This window comes from Perissodus microlepis, chromosome 14, assembly GCF_051167445.1.
Source record: "Perissodus microlepis isolate ML-2025 ecotype Zambia chromosome 14, ASM5116744v1, whole genome shotgun sequence".
In the NCBI taxonomy this organism is placed as follows: domain Eukaryota; kingdom Metazoa; phylum Chordata; class Actinopteri; order Cichliformes; family Cichlidae; genus Perissodus; species Perissodus microlepis.
This window is the reverse complement of record NC_140474.1, coordinates 16,646,373-16,664,909: the sequence shown is the minus strand read 5'-3', so window position 1 is coordinate 16,664,909 and position 18,537 is coordinate 16,646,373. Positions and strand designations below refer to the sequence as shown.

At 39.2% G+C, this 18,537-nt stretch overlaps 1 protein-coding gene across 1 annotated transcript; it reads right to left on the bottom strand.

Annotated features, from left to right (window-relative positions):
• Window positions 1-579: 579 nt before the first annotated feature.
• On the bottom strand, window positions 580-16,948 carry LOC146373740 (uncharacterized). Its single transcript, XM_084950138.1, has 13 exons — window positions 16,839-16,948; window positions 16,491-16,745; window positions 14,018-14,172; window positions 12,707-12,838; window positions 12,231-12,431; window positions 10,704-10,805; window positions 10,325-10,525; window positions 7,138-7,214; window positions 6,414-6,640; window positions 4,931-5,090; window positions 2,861-3,023; window positions 2,684-2,737; window positions 580-2,568 (listed from the first exon to the last, which is right to left on the bottom strand). The coding sequence occupies exons 1-13, from the start codon at window positions 16,946-16,948 to the stop codon at window positions 2,315-2,317; spliced, it is 2,091 nt and encodes a 696-aa protein (XP_084806264.1). The 3' UTR covers window positions 580-2,314.
• Between the last annotated feature and the right edge of the window lie 1,589 nt (window positions 16,949-18,537).

The window sequence follows — 18,537 nt, the reverse complement described above, 5'->3', positions numbered from 1 at the left end:
AAAAAATCACCTTCTTTGCTCTCTGAAACATTAATGAAGGATTAATCCTCCATTAATGTCATTTGTTGTTAAGCAGTCAACGTAAACAACATGGACAACATGCAACACCTTAAATGAGAGATTTAGGAACAAAGTTTTGATGAAACACGTCCTCCCCATGAACTAAAAAATACAATAAACTTTGACTTGTCAGTATTATAATGACTCTAACTTAAACAATCTACTGAGTCCACTCAAGTAGCTGAAACAAGGGGAATACAGCATGTTCTGTCAGACAGCTGTTACATGGGGACAAGAGGCCAAAGATTTACAAGAGCATTAACACAGTTATAGCGGGTGAGTAAATCTCTGTCATTCAGAGAGGCGACAAATCCAGTGTTAGATTTTTAAGCCCACATATTTTGAAATCTATATTTCAGGGGATTTTTGGCACAAGAGTCACAACTTTGAAAAAGTAGCATATTTCTGTATTCATTTCATCTCCAGCTGGAACTATCTTTTGATCCATGAATAATCGCAAGACCAACCTTAAGACCATCAATTCAATAAGATAAAACACAACATGCTGTTATATTTATTTATTCAAAGCTTTATCCTTAAAAGAACAGTACCTCCTACAATTTCACTCAAACATGCAAAATATAAAATTGTGTGCCTTCAACGTTTCCAGGGTTTCTCTGGGTTAAAGGTGTGTCTTATATATTGTGAAGAAACATACAGTGAAATACATGCCAAACATATTCCAAATAAAAGAAATGTAGCTTAAACCAAGGAGAACAAAAATTAGTAGTTACAAGTAAACAAACCCAAGACATTTAAATGTGACCTCTGGGTGGTCTTTTGGGTCCTTGAAGCATATTTCATGATAAATGGCAAGTTGAGTACATCTAGTAGCTTAATCAATAAAAATAAAAGAATGCCATTAATAGAACATGTATACATTCAGTTATATGGGTTAATGATGTGCAAACAGTCGCCATTTATAATTTAGTTTAGTGCACGAATCAGAAAATAAAAGCATAAAAATAATAATCCCCAATTTTTAAAAAGATAAACTATATTAGCTAATAGCAGCTTTGAGTACAGAGCTGTATGCTATTCTTGTGTGCTACCTGCTATAATGACTGCTAAGGTGTCAGCTACTGCTGATCACAGACTCGCACAAACTTTGATATACTGTTTGCTTCTTTAGCTTTTTCTTTTTGTTTCAGACTTTGGCAGTTGGTGATCATATTCCATTATTGCATATATTACAGATTTAGATTTGAACAACACTGTGTACCAATTGGCTGTGTTACACTCAGTTATTACTTTAAGTTGTGTGACTGACTACAATATGAAGTTCAGTAAATATTACACTTTGAAGTACATTGTTCTTACTCAATGTACTCTAATACTCTAATGTTTGCAATTTTTTTACGTGCACTCAGAATAGTGGCACAAAAATAACCCCATATTTTTGGGTCATCTTACACCAAAGAGGAACATGGTTTGGCTGAATACAGGCAGAGTAAAGTAAAAAGTGAAGCAATATTTGAAAAACAATGTATAATATATTGATAACAATGTATAAGTAATATCACTAATAACTGATACTGCTGTTTTGGAAACACAATGTAATTTTCTTAATGAAATAAGTACGCAGTGTGGGTGTGATATAAAAAGTAATGCATTGTATACTTACATCACATTTGTCTGTATTGCAGTAATATTGTGCATCATAGTCTCTAAATAAGGTGAATGGTTGCCTGCTACTGGCAAACTAGCTTTGTTTTTCTTTTTACTCAAGTTACATAATCTGTGTAATAGAAAATTTTAAAAGAAACAAACAAAAAAAAACCCCAACTGTTATTTGTGCAACAATAACTGATCTCACCTTGTAGAAAAAAAAGTGACTGGCCTAAAATTTTTGGCAGTGCAACACTGCTGCAAATGCAAACTCAAACCTATTCAAAAATCTGAAAAGGTAAAATAAAGATCAGTAAAGCTCATGAAGATCCGTGGGATCCAGAGCAATGTTCAAGGTGAGTGCATGCTAATCCAAGCAAACAGGTCATATTTTGAGCCTGAATGAGTAAGAAAAGCAATGATGAACTGAAAAGATCTCTTTGGGTTGGTTTTCACCAACTTTGCTGCTGGTATTGCTGGTAAAACGTCAGGTTTAATTTTTTTATGATGATGAGTACCTTTACGGTTGATTGTTTTAGAGGTAACAGACCGTTATGTGACAACGCATCTCTGTAATAGCTGTTGTGAAAAAATGTAAATCAGTGTGTGAGTAAGAAGTAATATGTATCCATCAGCAACTGGTGATCTAAGGTGAACACTTAGAAAAAATGAAGTGGAGTGACTGAAGAACAGTGTCATGGTTGGAATCGGTGAAAACATTAACTTTGTTAAAGAAGTAGGTCTTCCCAGGAATCAGTTTGGGTGAGCTGCAGTGATCATCTGTTTTCAAGATATAAGGGAAAGGCAACGCTTTCACTTTGGCCTTCTTTCCACGGATCTTCAGCACGCTCTTGAACACAATGCTATGCAGAGAGACACTTTCCACCGTCCCGATGCGCACTAAACAGAGATGCACACAAATACATTGCATTACAAACCCCCATAAATTCCTAAACAGCATTTGCTCCAATGTTTTGTTTTGTTTTTTAAATTTACATATAGACTGATGTCCTACTTTTTTTGCAAAGATCAGTTTTGTTCATATTATTCACTGATTGAAGTCTGGATTCTGTAAAAGAACATTATAGACACAGAACAGGTGAAATACATGATCTAAGCTTTGCTATTAAGTTCAAATGACACAAAATTTAGTTCTACTTTGTGAGAGGACTTTTAAGTAGAAATGACAGACCATTATTCATCTTTCTCCAATCCTGTCCTGGTTCATGGATTGATCTCAGCCGCTCAGCACAGCATGACCACAGGGTGGTGTTGAAGTAGAGGTGACCACAGCATCTGAATCCCGTCTTAGCAGAGTATGGCACTTCTCTGTCCTCACTTGAGCAGCAAATGTCCTGGTTTTAAAAAGACATAGTGTTCTTTATATACATAATTATACAATTATACATAAACATAATTGTTTGGAGTTTTTGAGGAATGTGTTAGTTAATGTCAAGTTCACCCAGTAATGTTGCTACATCAGCTAAAATCAGCTTTGTATGTCTGTGTAGATTCACAGTAATTCAGTCCATGTTAGTCTTAAGTGACTTCAATAACAGCAAATGTGTGCAAATCTAGCAGTGTCATTATGGTAATTAAAGCCAAAGTGTGAATCTCTTATGAGACACTACCCCACCATGCAATCATGTGAGTTATTAAGATCACATGGTTCAAGGTGTGCTTCAAGTGTGGTTTGAAACACCAGGGAAGGGATTTCAAGACTGTCTGATAGTTGGTGTCATAGACCACCACCTCTATTCAGTGATCGTCATTGGACTGCTTTGCTCCTCTCTTAAACCAACTGTTTTTCTGGTGGGATTTTCAAATGAGTGTCTGTTCTCCTTTAGTTATAAATGTACAGCTGAGTCTTATCCTGATGACTTGGCTCTCCTGTGTTGTACCATGCATCTGGGGGATTTTTAGGTTTCTCCTATGTAACAATCTGAGCACTGTAATGCACAGCACACAGTACATTTTATAGCTTTTGTTTGGATGTTTTATCCCTAAACTGTGGAGGAAATTCTTGTGAGGGAAGGAAGTCTGGTTGGCATAAAGACTATCACTGGTTTAAAGCCAACCAAAGGCAGTGGAGTTGACAGCAGTTTGGAGTGGGCCAGTGAGCAAAGTAAATTTTTTTTTACGTGTGACTCGATAACCCCTTTTCCATTAGTACCTACTCGGATCAACTCTCTACGAATCGAAACAACTTGACTCGGATTGACTGGTTTTTCATTACAACCCACTAGTACCTTATTTGTGTGCTTGTTGTCATAGCAACATATATGTGCATTGCACATTGCAATTGATATGCGACACGAATGCTCCAACAGGTGGACTTAGGTGGACTTCGAAGCAGACTATGGATTTTCGCAAACGAGATACTCTCATGACTCATCAAGTGTTGCTACCTACCACCCAATTCGTGGCAACCAGTCTGACGACGTCATATTTTAGTACCTGTTTGGATTGCTTGGAATCCGGGCCGAGCAGCTACTAAAAAAGCACCTGGACCTAATGGAAAATCCTGGAAACTGTGACAAACCATGCCAAGTCAATCCAAGTAGGTACTAATGGTAAAGGGGCTTATGGGTCCAGCTCACTGACACCACGAAACTTCTTGTTTGAAAGCTTTGGTTTATTATGGTCCATGTGTACTAGGAACATCTGCAGACAATGTACTGACTCATCATATACCCAGGTGGGAGACATCAAGCGGACTTCAAAGAAGTGTAAGAGGAATGACCACTGTTAGGTCTCCAGGTATCCATGTCCATCTTTGTAACATATTATAATCAAGGCTTAAACCTGCAACAGCAGCCACCCTTTCATCTCTCCCTCTCCTTCCTCACAGCAGCCAAGCCTCCTGTGAAAGTATTTTGCACATTTCCTCCCCCAAAGTGTCCTTGGACCATTGTCCACATGTCACAACATAGGAAAGGCAGTACATCAGAACAAGACTCAGCTGTGCATTGGCACGCGCCTTCAAGGATGTTAATCGTTACATTTTTAGCTAAGAAGATAGATGGGTTGAGGACTGCATGGGAGCACATCTGCACTGGTTGGAAGCCCCTCTCCATATTTTGCATACCTCCTCCCACAGAGTGTGCTTGGATCATTGCATGTTGTAGGAGAGACAATAAAGTTGAATTCTATTCTATTCCATTCTCTTCTACTCTAAGATCTTATGACCTAATAAGGTGTAAGACATGATTACATAAACAAAGAGTAGATCTTGAGATAGCATCAGTAATATTAACTCTACCTGTTGCTTTTGCAGAAGGGATCCGCAACACTGTGCATCCTGTCCATGCTCATCTAACAGTGTCAGATTGTACAGTGTTCCTGCACAGCATTTCATCTGTGGGTCTTTAATGTTGTAGGCTTTAATCCCACAGCAGTGAATATTTTCCAATCTGGAATGTCTGGGTGGAAAACAGAGGTAACCGTTATGATTCAATAAGGACAGTGATAAAGATGTATGCCGAAAAGATTCTGAATTAGATGACTCTTGTCTTATGTATTAACTGGATCTCACCCTGGAAGATACCTTCTTAACTTCTTCAACAGAGTGTTGGCAGGAAAAAAAAGATTTTCATCTATACTTAACTCAGATGAAAATACTGAAAATTAATAATGAATTATAATTTTATCTCCAACAATATCGATACCAAAAGTGCTGTCTGTGCCTCCTCTGCAACTTCAGACAGCACTGCTAAAGATAGGCATACATAGATGCTCCCCTCATTAGCAGCTGAACATAAACTGTTGATAATGTTCACATCATGGAACATTAATTTATTTTGTGACATCAGTAATGCTTCTGTTTCATCAACAGTAACATGCTATGGAGTTGTCATATTAATGTCAGCCATTTAACTCTTAGCAGTTACCCTGCAGCCACATTAGCTGCTTGCTTAGTTATAATTAAGGTAGTGGCTGCTGGCTATGGCTATGTGTAATGCTGCCGCTGTTAGTAAGTAAAAGTAAAATGTACTTATTGAGCAATTTTACAGATGAAAATCAATTTATAATAAAACACAAAAAACAGACATAACAATGTAACAATCTAATGGATAATAGAATAAAACATAAAACCAGAAAATAACATAAAGGTGTTGTCACTTTGACAGCTACTCCAGCTGGAAATAAGCTTGATTAGAGCAGCCAAGATTCAACCAGTTCATCTTGTAAAGAGCAGACTATGAAAAGAAAAAAACTGAAATCTTAATGCTATTTGCTGCTGAGTAGGGCGATAATTTAATAATAATAACCTCTAAAAAGAAAGCCAAAGAACATAATTATGAAAAGACATGCACACATGAACATAGCCCTTAACAATAAACTTTAACTAAAACAGGACCAAACCCAGTCAGAGACTACACAGACTGAGACATTCCATGAAAAGTAATTTTCCCATGCCACTCCTTTCTGAGTTTTCCTCCACCCTCTCTCAGAAAACATTAAATTAAGTGGTTCCCTTTAGCACAGCTGTCCTGAGAGACAAAATGTAATCCAGCGATAGTTTGTTTCACCAGATTTCATCAGCAATACAATACAACCCGAAACAGATTTCTTCTTTCAGCTGATCCCTTTAGAAGTTCCCACACTGGATATTCCTTACCATCCTCTTTTTTTTTTGCACCAAATCTTTGCATGTCCTCTTTAGTACACACACACACACACACACACACACACACACACACACACACACACACACACACACACACACACACACACACAATCACCTGTGTCCGTTACAGCAGATCTCAGCATCAGGCTGGTAAATTTCTGTCCCACAGCAGTGTTGTCCCGGGCTGCCATGAAACTGAGAGCAACATATGGTCCCTTTAGTCGGGTCATAAGGAATACCCGTCTCTGAACATTCCTCTCCATCATTTCTGTTCTCATACAAGGTCTTATTACAACAGAGAACTCCACGTTGTGCTGAGCCAAACGGTGTGTCCCCACAGCACTTGAAGAATCAGAAATAAAACAGTAATGTGTGCAGCAATGCAGAAACATCCTATATATCAGATAGAAAACACCCTGAGTAACCATGTAAAAGGAGCGGGGTGGAGCTCCGAGCTTTCTCATCAAAGTGGTACAAAAACAGCTCTTTTTTGCACTGGGATCACTGGGTTCGACTGCCGTTAACTCTACATTGTATTGTTCTTTGCAGCAATTGAATCCTGCTCAAATTTACCTTTAATTCTGGACCTGTGCTATCCAGAATTCTTTCTAATCAATTATCTCATTAAAAATCTTGCCAGAATGGACTTATTATATTCTTCCTTTTTCTGTGAGCAAAAGAAAAAGAGCTGAAAGCTGAAAACAGTGCTTATAGCTTATAGCCTTCACTGGAAACAATTAGATTTTTCTTGAGATTAAGCATTTTGACTTGCATTAATAGAAAAAAGTCAGCCAGCTGGGCAGGCCTGGGAAAAGCAAACAATGTATTGAGTGCATTACTTGATTGATCCAAGGCTTCTGCACAGATGCACGGCCATCACAGCAGACTTGGTTTCCCACCTTGGACTTGCTTTGACCTAAGGAGGGGTGTGAGGGTGGAAAGGGTAGATGGAAACATTTGGGGATGAATTATCTATGGAAAATATGACTCAGAGGATTTGTGGTCTTTTGTCCTGTTTTTTAAATTTGTTTTTGCCAAAATAACATAATAAACACATCCATCTTTGCCATTCTTGTGCACTGCATGTAGGAATTCAGTATAAATAAATCTGAAACCAAACCCAGCAAGAAAACACTGTGACTTCCCATCCCTAGTTTACACTATACACCCTTTGGATGGGTACCAGAAATTTTGACTGGGCCTTGTAAGTTAATGTTGGAATGCTACTGCTTCTATTTAAGTGGCTACATGCACATTTATAAATTAAGAAAACAGTATATGCCATATTATTGTTTTTGCTGTGGTTTGTGAGGCCCTGTAAAGCCTATAGTAATAAAGACTATAAAACAATCAAATAAATCACATAAATGCTGTTATTTGTTACTGTCACATAGATGACAAGGAAAGAGAAAGACTCTTGGATGAGCGATATTGACTCTCATAAACAGAAAAAGAAAGAGGTGCACTACACAGTAAATTCATTAACTTATCTCTATATAAAAAACACCTGTGCTATCAAGAAGAAAACAAATAAAGCTGAATTTTTCAACTCTAACTCCCATCTTGACTATTGATCTATAAGATTTTCTGAGATAATGTATTTGGACCATTAAGTGACTTCAGCCTCATTCACTCTGGTGGTAGGAATGTATAAAAAAAACCAGTTTTTTCAAACATTACATTTGCTACTAAAAAGTTGAGTAAGCACAATTTTTTTTATATCCAAGACAAAAATGTCATCTGAATTTGTTTCAAATCTTCCATTTTTACTAGTGCTGTCAGCGTTAATCTTGTTAAAATGACGTTAACGCAATAACTACAAATCTCCGTTAGTGAGTTAGCGCAGATCCTCCTGTGCGTGGGGCTGCATGGTGTCAACACATTAGCGCAGTTAGCTCGTTAACACGTTAGCGCTGTGCAGCCCCATGTTAATGAGATAAACACTGACAGAACTAATTTTTACGTTTTTAAAATGCAAGACCCATTTAGCTTTAGGTCTAAAACAGATTTCAAAGATTTAACATTGTAAAATGCCTTCTCATCTGGTTTGTAACATTTTTTTGTTTTCTCCTGAATGCAACTTTTGTTTTAAATGAAGTGAGGAATGTCTTTCATTGACATGACACCCACTCCATCCTGCCTAACATCTGTTTTCCAGGACATAACTCCAAGTCTCCAGCCTCTTTTCCTCACTCTCTCACTACAGAGCACATAGTTCACAGCACTGCCTGAACTCAGGCTGACCTGTTGTCCTGTCTATAACCATGGCCAGCAAGAAGGAGCTAAGAGCGGATCCCTGATTTGTAGATCTACAGATGCATACTGAAGCTTCCTCTGACTTTCTCTATACTTCTCCATCAACAGTCTCAAAGCAAACACTGAATCTGTAATGCTTTTTTTGGCACAAAGCAATAACTGCAGCTCACTGATCATCACCTCTCCTCTTAACCACTTTTCCACAGCTTGATGATATAGCTCATCAACTTTATCCTTCTGTAGTTGCTATTTAATGGTTGTGGTTTACCTTTGTTCTTGAAAATTAGTGCCTATCCACTTCTTATCCTTTCCTCAGGCCTCCAATCACTCTCTAGGATCATACTGTCAGTCTGTTTAAAAAACCCACTGCCCTCTACCCTAGACACCTCCATACATCTAAAGGAGTTATGGTTCTGGGACGGTGGCCCAGTGTTCTGTGTTTTGTATTATTCTTGTTAATCTTTGATTTCCTCATGATTTATCATTGCTAGTCTCTCAGTTTCTGTGTTTCTAGCTCCTTAAGTCTCCCTGTCTCACCACGTCTAATTAGGTTCAGCTGTGTCTCCTAACTGTTGTGCATTTCCCTCATTACCTTGTGTGTATATTTAGGGTGTGCTTCCTTCTGTTCCTTTTCAGACTATCTGCTTGTCATCCTTTGTTTTACCTGTGCTCCCCTTCTTCATCCTCTTCATAGCTATCTTCACTTCCTCCTAACCAGTCTGCATTCCCTGGTTCACTAACTGTCCTCCATTCATCTTTATCTCTCATTTTCTATTTTAATCCTTAATACACTACTACCATTTAATCATTATTAATTATTAAACTCTGGCTTTCTCTCCCATATTGTTTCTTTTGTTGGTTCTCTCTTCTCTATCCCCTCACCCCAACCAGTTGTGGCGGCTGGGTGCCTCTCATGAGTCTGGCTCTGCTAGAGAGCGCTTCCTGGTAAAAGTACCACTGTTGCCAAGTGCTTGCTTATAGGATAATGTACAATTGTTGGGGTTTCTTTCTAATATTATAGGTTCTTTACTTTGCAATATAGCAACCTGATAACCCCAACCGATTGGACAGGCAAACTGCGAGTGGACATGGTGGATGATCAACAACACTGGGGCTATTCACCCTCTACATCACTGATGGGAGACACTGCACAGAGACCTTCAGAAGTTTTCTGATGAGTCTCCGGTGGTTGAATGCATCAGTGAAGGTGATACATTGACGTAGAGTACCAGGTACTCGACCACACATGGACTCCTTTGTCATGTGGTGCAAGCAGAATTATCTGCAGCTCAACCTTACAAAGACCAATGAACTGATTGTGGACTTTAGGAAGATCATGAAACCTGTGACCCCTGTTTCAATCCAGGGACTCCATGTGGACATAGTATGTATAAATACCTTAGAGTACACATTGACAATAAACTGGGCTGGGCTAAACACCACTGCACTCTTCAGGAAGAGACAGAGGTGGCTGAAGTCTGTTAACATCTAACAATGCTCAGGATTTTTTTTACTGTTCTGGTTACTAGTTAATGACTTGGACCACATCATTTCCTCGAGCCGTCATAAAGTATTGTGATTCTGATTATTGGATTTAGCAGTCCATGCTGCCATCCCAAAATCACAACAACAGCTCCATATCATGGAGTAAATGTAGCCTTTTTCCACCAACTAGAATTTTGCAAAGATACAAAATGCCAACTGAAATTCAGTTGAATATCAAATGTAATTTCTAAGATGTGCATGAAATTGTATTAGACAAGTTCTGACCTTCAAACACAGCTGACTCCTCTGAACAGCAAGATGAATTCTTCAATTGTACTTCAGCACTTTCCTTTTTCCAACAGCAGCACTCGGTCTTTGTGTTGAACTGGTCATGATAACAGCACTGGTGATCTGTAGAGTTCCTTTCAAGGATCTTCTTATCATTAATTGGACCACAACACAGCTCCTTTTCCACATCATATGTCCCTGTGGAAAAAGAACCAGATACTAGAAAATGAAATGCATATAGTGTACTTTATGCATAATTAAGTTAATGTTAAACTTTTTTAAAGAAACAGGTTTTATATGTTCCACATACAACAGATCATTTAAATACTTTTTTTTTTTATAGTGAAATACTTGTATTTTGATTAGCTCTGCTTACCTTTATCACAACATCTGTGCTGTGGTGAAGATTTGGCAACAACAGTTGACTGACAACATAAATGCGTATGTATGTTGAAGGTTGTATTTCCACATAAAGGAGCTGTAGAGGCAAAGACCAGGTCAAAATACACGCATCATTCATAGTAACCAACATAAAATTCCTTTAGAAAAAGAACAATAGGAGGCAGAACCTTCAGCTTTCAGCACCCTCATATGTGGGGGACAGATTCGGGAGACAGACACCCTCCCTGCTTTCAAAGATTAGGTTGAAAACTTCCTTTTTGATAAAGCATATAGTTAGGGCTGGATCAGTTGACCTTGAATCTTGCCTTGAGTAGTTCTTCTTCAGTCACATTTTCCACTAATGTATTTATATTCTACTCTGCTTTCGTTATTATTAATCTTTGGCTCTTTTCCACATCATGTGTTTTGTCCTGGCTTCCTCTCCTCACCCCATATGGTCACGCCAGATGGCCACCCTTCCCTGAACCTGGCTCTGATGGACGTTTCTTCCTGTTAAAGCAAAGTTGTGATTTAGCGCTAAATGAATAAAACCTAATTGAAAATTAAATCGAATGAGTCCGAATAGAATAAAACACAGACCCTCTAAAGATTTGGCTAAAAACTTTTCTTTTAAATGAAGCATATAATTAGGGCTGGATCAGGTGACCTGAATTCTTTTGTTGTGCTGTTATCTGCCTCTTAAGTCTGATGTCATTAGCCATTTCCTTGTACAAATTCTATTTCAGTTCCCAAACTTAAATAAATTTCTTCTGCGGAATGTGAGGAATGTGCACATTTGATCTGTCTCCAAGAAACTGTACAACTTATTTGAGGGAATAAATATCATAATTTGCTCCCATGCTCCCTGTTTCTCATGAAAGAAATGTCAATGCTTTGGAGGGAGAGATGAGTAAGTACATGCATATTTGGCATTTAATGACAAAGAACAAAGGACACTTTTTAAACCGTGTGAAACACTGTTAAAATCACAGCGAACTTTTACACTTTGTATTTTAGTCAACTGAATCAACTTCAGATATAGTTTACTACAATCTCGTGATGTTTAGTTGACTAAAAATAGGCTTCCAAATTTTTTTACTTTTAGTCTAACTTATAACTAAACGTAAATGACAAGACAACAGACTGACTAAAGCAAAGTCAAGATTTGCTGTCAAAATTAACACTGGAGTTCCAGTGTTAATGACCTATAGAGCTTTTGGTTTAACATAACTACTGTATAATAACTTTTAGACAAAGAGATTGCATGAGGGAAAACAGAAAATAACACATTTGCTCAGGAAACGGTTTTGTTTGTTTGTTTGTTTTTGAATTGCAAGTTAGGAAAATGCACATGGTTGGGGCAGGTTTACTAATTTGTCTTTGCTTGCATACTTTCTAGTCAATCATCCCCCCCCCCCCAAGACTGCCCCCCCGAAGACTGATTTGTACAGTGACTCAAACTGCATCAACTTTCATTCATTGGTCCCACACAGTGTTACATGCAGTTAAGTCCTGAACTGACCTGCAGATACACCAAAGTCCTTGAAACAACAGGATGAATCCTTTGATTGTATCTCCACGCTTTCCTCATTTGAACAGCAGCACTGAGTCTCTGTGTCATACTGGTTGTGACCACAGCACTGGTGGTGACTGGAATTCCTCATCAGAATCATCTTGCTCTCATTCGGACCACAGCACAACTGCTTGTCCTTATCATAAGCCTCTGTGGAAAAGACCATGGTGATTCATTATATTTCTACCTCCTACAAATGTTGTACTACTGAATTATTCTACTGAATAAGCAATTGCACTACATTAAAAGAAAAATTTTCTGCTGTTTTCCAGAAAATTCTGTGATAAAATCACATTTTCTCATTATATTTAAACTTCTCCAAAACAATTTGTATATTTTCATAGGTTTCTTTTAACTGGACAGTTAACTTTCCTTGATATGGTTATAATGTGATGTTTTTCATCAGTGTGTCCAGTTCTGCTCACCTTTACCACAGCATTCAGCCATTGGTCCAGGTTTTGCTACAATGGTTGATTGACAGCATATTTCATTGACTGGGTTGTACGCCTTCAGGTCACAGCACTTGGACACCTTTTCACTTAGACCCTGTGTAACAGCTGAAAGTGTGTCATGGTAAGTGCATTAACTCAGTACTAGAAGGTTCACAAGTTCCACGAGTCCCAAAGCTCAATCTAAAAATAGCTAGGGGTGTTTCACTTTTACATAAACCAACCACAACAAACACAACCACAACTCTTGAGGGTTTAAAACATGTTTTTGATGAAGACTGTGGTGGTTTGGCACCAGTGTTTTTCGCAGTGTTTAATCATGCACTGGAGCCATTAACTCTTGGGAGAAGTGAATGTCTCAGAGAAAATTTCCTCACTGACATTTTTTAAAAGCTCTTCATCTGCTTACTGCGCAGAATGTCAGTGTGAGTGACGCACACAGAGCAGTAAAAAAGGACTGTTGCAGCAGCTTTGAATAAATGAAAATACCTAACTTAGTTTAAGTGCTAACAGATGAATCCATGGACGAATCATATTTATTAGCATGGTCTTTTTAAAAGCTCTTTTTTAAAGTTTTGTTTTAATCTTTTGTATTTGGCTGTTTCTAATCTCCATGAGGCACTTTGTAACCCCAAGGAAATTCAAAGCATGATCATTGCACATGGTTTATTTATGTTAGCAGGACAGTAGCTGCAATAATTTTTAAGTTTCCAGTTTATTCCGTTAAGTATTAAGTTTTCTAGTCCAATACAGTTCAAATGTTCCACAAACTGCAGTTCCAACATTGGAGTAATATCTTGTTCCATAAATGGTAAATGGCCTGTATTTGTATAACGCTTTACTAGTCCCTAAGGACCCCAGTCATCCACCCATTCACACACTGGTGATGGCAAGCTACATTGTAGCCACAGCTGCCCGGGGGTGCACTGACAGAGGCGAGGCTGCCGAACACTGGCGCCACCGGGCCCTCTGACCACCACCAGTAGGCAACGGGTGAAGTGTCTTGCTCAAGGACAGAACGACCAAGGCAGAGACTGTCCAAGCCGGGGCTCCAACCGGCAACCTTCCGATTACAAGGCGAACTCCCAACTCTTGAGCCACATCGCCCCATAAGTGAAGCTGCTGCTTTAAACCTTTTTATGCTCATCACACCATTAACTAATACTTACATTATTAAATTCTCATTTTCACCTTGTTAAGGTGCCCAATTTCTTGCAAGGTCACAAAGTCAAATTTCCACTTTGAATTTTAATTATTCTTTTGTTAGTTGTTTTACAAGTTGATTACCTGTGGTGCTGTGTCCATGTTGTATTTTACAACAAGTGGCTGTTCCAGGATTGTAAGGCTCCTTTCCACAGCAAAATAGACTTACACCAGGGTGAAGCTTATTTTCACAGCAAACAGCCTCTTGGATGTCATACTGTATTCCATTGCAGTCTCTTCTGAAAAGCATAGAAGACAAAATCCAGGACATTATCCCTGACACTCATTTGTATTCATCTGATATAAAAGTACATAAATTACGTATAAATATAAAAAACATTTTACAGCTAGACCTATGCGTTCCTTCATAGTCCCATGCAATACTGACCTCTGATGGACTGATATGAAAACACTTAACACCCAGAATGTTAAAATGAGTAGCCATAATCTGTGAGTACATGCTACTGCATACACACATCTACACCCATGTTGAGCATGTGCTTACTTAAAAATATGACTTACTCGATCGCATTTTAAAATCCCTTCTACTTAAAAAACAGAGTTTCTGAACTTGGTTGATCTTAGTTTCATCTTTCCAAAGAATCTTTTTCTAGAACTGTGCTGTCTTTTTTAGACGTGTTTTTTGCAAAGTCCTACCCTTTCTATTCTTAAGGCTTATGAGTGGCTTGCACCTTGCAATGAACCCTCTGTATTTACTCTCATGCAGACTTTTCTTTGTGACCTGGATAATGATATGCCTTTCTCCTGGAGAGTTTGTTCACTTGGTTGGCTGTTGTGAAGCGGTTTCTCATCACCACTGAAATGATTCTGCGAACATCCACCACTGTTGTTTTCTGTGGACATCCAGGTCTTTTTGCGTTGCTGAGTTCACCAGTGCTTTCGTTCTTTCTCAGGATGTACCAACTGTAGATTTTGCCACTCCTAATATTGTAGCAATTTCTGTGATGAGTTTTTTCTGTTTTCTGAACTTAAGGATGGCTTGTTTCACCTGCATGGAGAGCTCCTGTGACTGAATGTGGTTTCTTCACAGTAAAATCTTCCAAATGCAAGCACCCCACCTCAAATTAACTCCAGGCCTTTTATCTGCTTAATTTGTGAGGACATAACAAAGGAATTACCCTTACCTGCATATGAAATAGCCTTAGAGTCAACCGTCCAAATACTTTTGGCCACTTTAAGGAGAGGGTGGCACATGTTAGGGAGCTGAAACTTGTAAAACCCTTCATTCATGCTGAATATGGATACCCTCATATGAAAGCTGAGAGTCTACACATTATGTTCATTATATAACTATAATTGGACTATGTTTCAGTAAACAGGTTAAAAAAAACTTGTTTCCTGGGTGTAACTGCTCCTGAAGGTTTTTCATGTTCGAAGTAGAATAAAGGGCCATGCTCCAACTGATGTTCAGCCAGTATTTTAATCTTCTTTTCACCAGCAAACACCGTGAAAAACTATGGTGAAATGATCAATGAAAATACGGATATTACATCAGCAGAAGAAAAATTACAACTCAAATAAAACATACACACAAAGTAAATGCACCAACATACCGTGTGCGCCTTTCTACTGAACATTCATGAGCAATTGTAGTCCATATCTTCTATATTTCCACCTTTTACACAAGCCAGCATTCTCTTTCTGGCTCGAGCCTTCAGTCTCTGGTGACATGTGCGCTTAATTGAGCATCACCCCAAAGCATGCGCACCACAGAGCGCCACACTCAGGCCCACCAGTAGGTGGCGACAACACAACATGAATCCAGATTAAACACCAAATTTTGAACATTGCAATCACATAATAATTACATTTCAATGCGACGGCTACACTGCCACCAAAATTACAAAGGATTTCTATTTACATGTGTTAAACAAAATTAAATCCTGTAATTTTTAATAAATTGACAATCAAACATCAACTTATGTTACAAAAAAAACCACTTCTTAAATAAACTTATAGATCACATATTATGTTTGTGTTCTTAATCCTTGTACTACTTCACTGTAGTTTAGACCCTTTAACTAGTACCACTAGTTTCTGAACTGGTCTCTCAAGAAAAGAGACTTGTTTCAAACGTTCACCTTTCTTTCCCAGATCCTTTTGCCCTATTTGGATCTTAACCTTCCGCACTAAACCATCATCATCTTCATTGGCTTCAACCACCCTTGCCAATTTCCACTCATTTCTTGGAATATTGTCCTCCTTTAAAATCACTACATCTCCAACCTGTACATTTTGTTTAGGAGTATGCCATCGTTGTCTTAAACTAATGCTGGTTAGGTATTCCTTGCGCCACCTGCTCCAGAACAACTCTGTTAAATATTGCACCCTCCGCCACCTCTTCCTGGCGTACAAATCTTCTCTTACAAATCTACCAGGAGGCGGAAGTGGCACAGACTCTTTCATTGTAAGCAAATGATTAGGCGTCAAAGGCTCAGCACTGTTGGGGTCGTTGATTGTATCAGTAGTGAGTGGACGATGGTTCAAAATTGACATGGCCTCGTAGAAGAAAGTTCTCAATGAGGTGTCATCTAACCTCCCTGTGGCTTGGGCTAGGACAGAACTCATGACATTCCTAACAGTGCGGATCTGTCGTTCCCAAATGCCTCCTCTGTGACTAGCTTCAGGAACATTCATTTGAAAGTCACACTGGTTTTTAGCTAGGTAAGTAGAAATCATCTCCTTGTCTAATTCCAATAGACCCTTCTTGAACTCGTTCTTAGCTCCGACAAAATTTGTCCCTTGGTCAGAACGAATCTGTCTGACTGTGCCTCTGATTGCTATGAAGCATCTTAAAGCGTTTATAAATGCGTCAGTGGAGAGATCCTCCAACATCTCAATGTGCGCGGCTCTCGAGCTTAAACACGTAAACAATAGGCCATACCTCTTCCATTCCTTTCGACCTTGTTTCGTATAGAAGGGGCCGAAAACATCAACTCCAGTGTAGGTGAATGGGGGCGAAGGATCCACTCTGTCAAATGGCAAGTCAGCCATGCGTTGTTCTTCAGCTGGCCCACGCACTTTTCTACAATTGACACACCCTTTAATGTATTTGGCCACTACCCTACTGCCACCTATGATCCAATAGCCACTTTCCCTGAGTTTGTTTAGAGTTTGGCCTCGGCCTTGGTGTTGCGTTTTCTTGTGACAGTGGTCAAGAATGAGTTGTGTGACAATGCCTTCCTTTGGAAGGATTACTGGATGATTCAATGCAAATGATGCTGAGGACTTTCTCAACCTTCCTCCAACCCTAAGCAAGTTGTCTACCAAAATAGGATCAAGCTGATACATTTTATGAGTTTTTGGAAGTCCAGCTGAGTTTTGACTGAACCATTTGAGCTCTTCTTTAAAGGCTTCCCTCTGTGCTGCCTGGAAGAGTACAAAAGCAGCCATTTGTCTTTCTTCTACACTAATGGGTCCTGAGTTATCTCTCCTTGCAAGTCTTTTAATTCTTGCCACAACGTTAAGAGCTGTATCCCAATTGGAAAATCTTGAGAACCTCTCAAGAAACCTGTTTTCTTCAAGGGCATTTGTCTTCAGGACCTTTACTTCTGGGTCCCCAACAAGAAGATCAGGGGAATGTTGGTTTGTGACAATTTCCCTTTCCCATAGGAATTTAGGTCCAGTGAGCCAATTCGAGCTTAGCAGATCTGCCACCTTGAGGCCCCTAGACGCATGATCAGCTGGATTTTAATCAGATTCAATGTAAAACCATTGCTTCGGATCAGTAGAGTCTCTTATTTTCTGAACTCTATTTGCCACAAAGACATGAAAGCGACGAGCATCATTTTTTATGTATCCAAGCGTCACTTTAGAATCTGTCCAGAAAAACTCCTCGTCAATTTTCTGCTCGAGCTCTGACCTGAGGAAGTTACTTACAGCTGCAGAAACTGCAGCTGCAGTGAGCTCAAGGCGTGGGATAGTGATTATTCTTGTGGGTGCCACTCTGGCTTTACCCATGACCAGTGCACAATGTACGTTCTTATCAGCAACAATCCTGATGTATGAACATTGTCCATAGCCACTGCTGCTGGCATCCGAAAAATGATGCAGCTCAATTTTCTTGACCTTGCCGAAGTTCTCAGGAACAAGGCATCTTGGTATTTCAATCCTTTTTAGATTCTCCAAGTCACTGAGCCATGCTTTCCATTTGGTCTCTAGTGCCGGGGGAATAGGTTCATCCCATCCCACTCCGCGTTTGCACATTTCCTGGAGTACTTGTTTTCCTGTCAAAATGTAGGGTGAGAGAAATCCTAACGGATCATACACACTAGCAACTGTTGCTAGAATTCCTCGGCGTGTGGCTGGCCTTTCTTTGAGGGCTACACTGAATGAGAACACGTCAGCCTCTATGTTCCACTTTACTCCCAGCACACTTTGCATTTGAATTACAGAGTAGTTCAGGTTTACATCTTTGGTATTGCTGGCTCGTTCTGTTTCTGGGATAATGCTCATGACCTCCTTGTTGTTGCATGCAAATTTGTGCAAGCGCAGTTTCCCTTTTGCACAGACCTCTTGTGCTTCACAGACCAGCTGCTTGGCTTCCCTGACTGAATCAATGCTGATTAGCCCGTCATCCACAT

Bases quoted from the DNA above. Each gene is read 5' to 3' on its own strand.
- LOC146373740 (XM_084950138.1), bottom strand. From the start codon at position 16,948: ATGGCTGACTTGCCATTTGACAGAGTGGATCCTTCGCCCCCATTCACC. The intron at 12,839-14,017 runs GTAATCAACTTG...ACACACTTTCAG, and splicing joins ACATGGACACAGCACCACAG to CTGTTACACAGGGTCTAAGT. The intron at 10,526-10,703 runs GTAAGCAGAGCT...CTTTTTCCACAG, and splicing joins GCACAGATGTTGTGATAAAG to GGACATATGATGTGGAAAAG.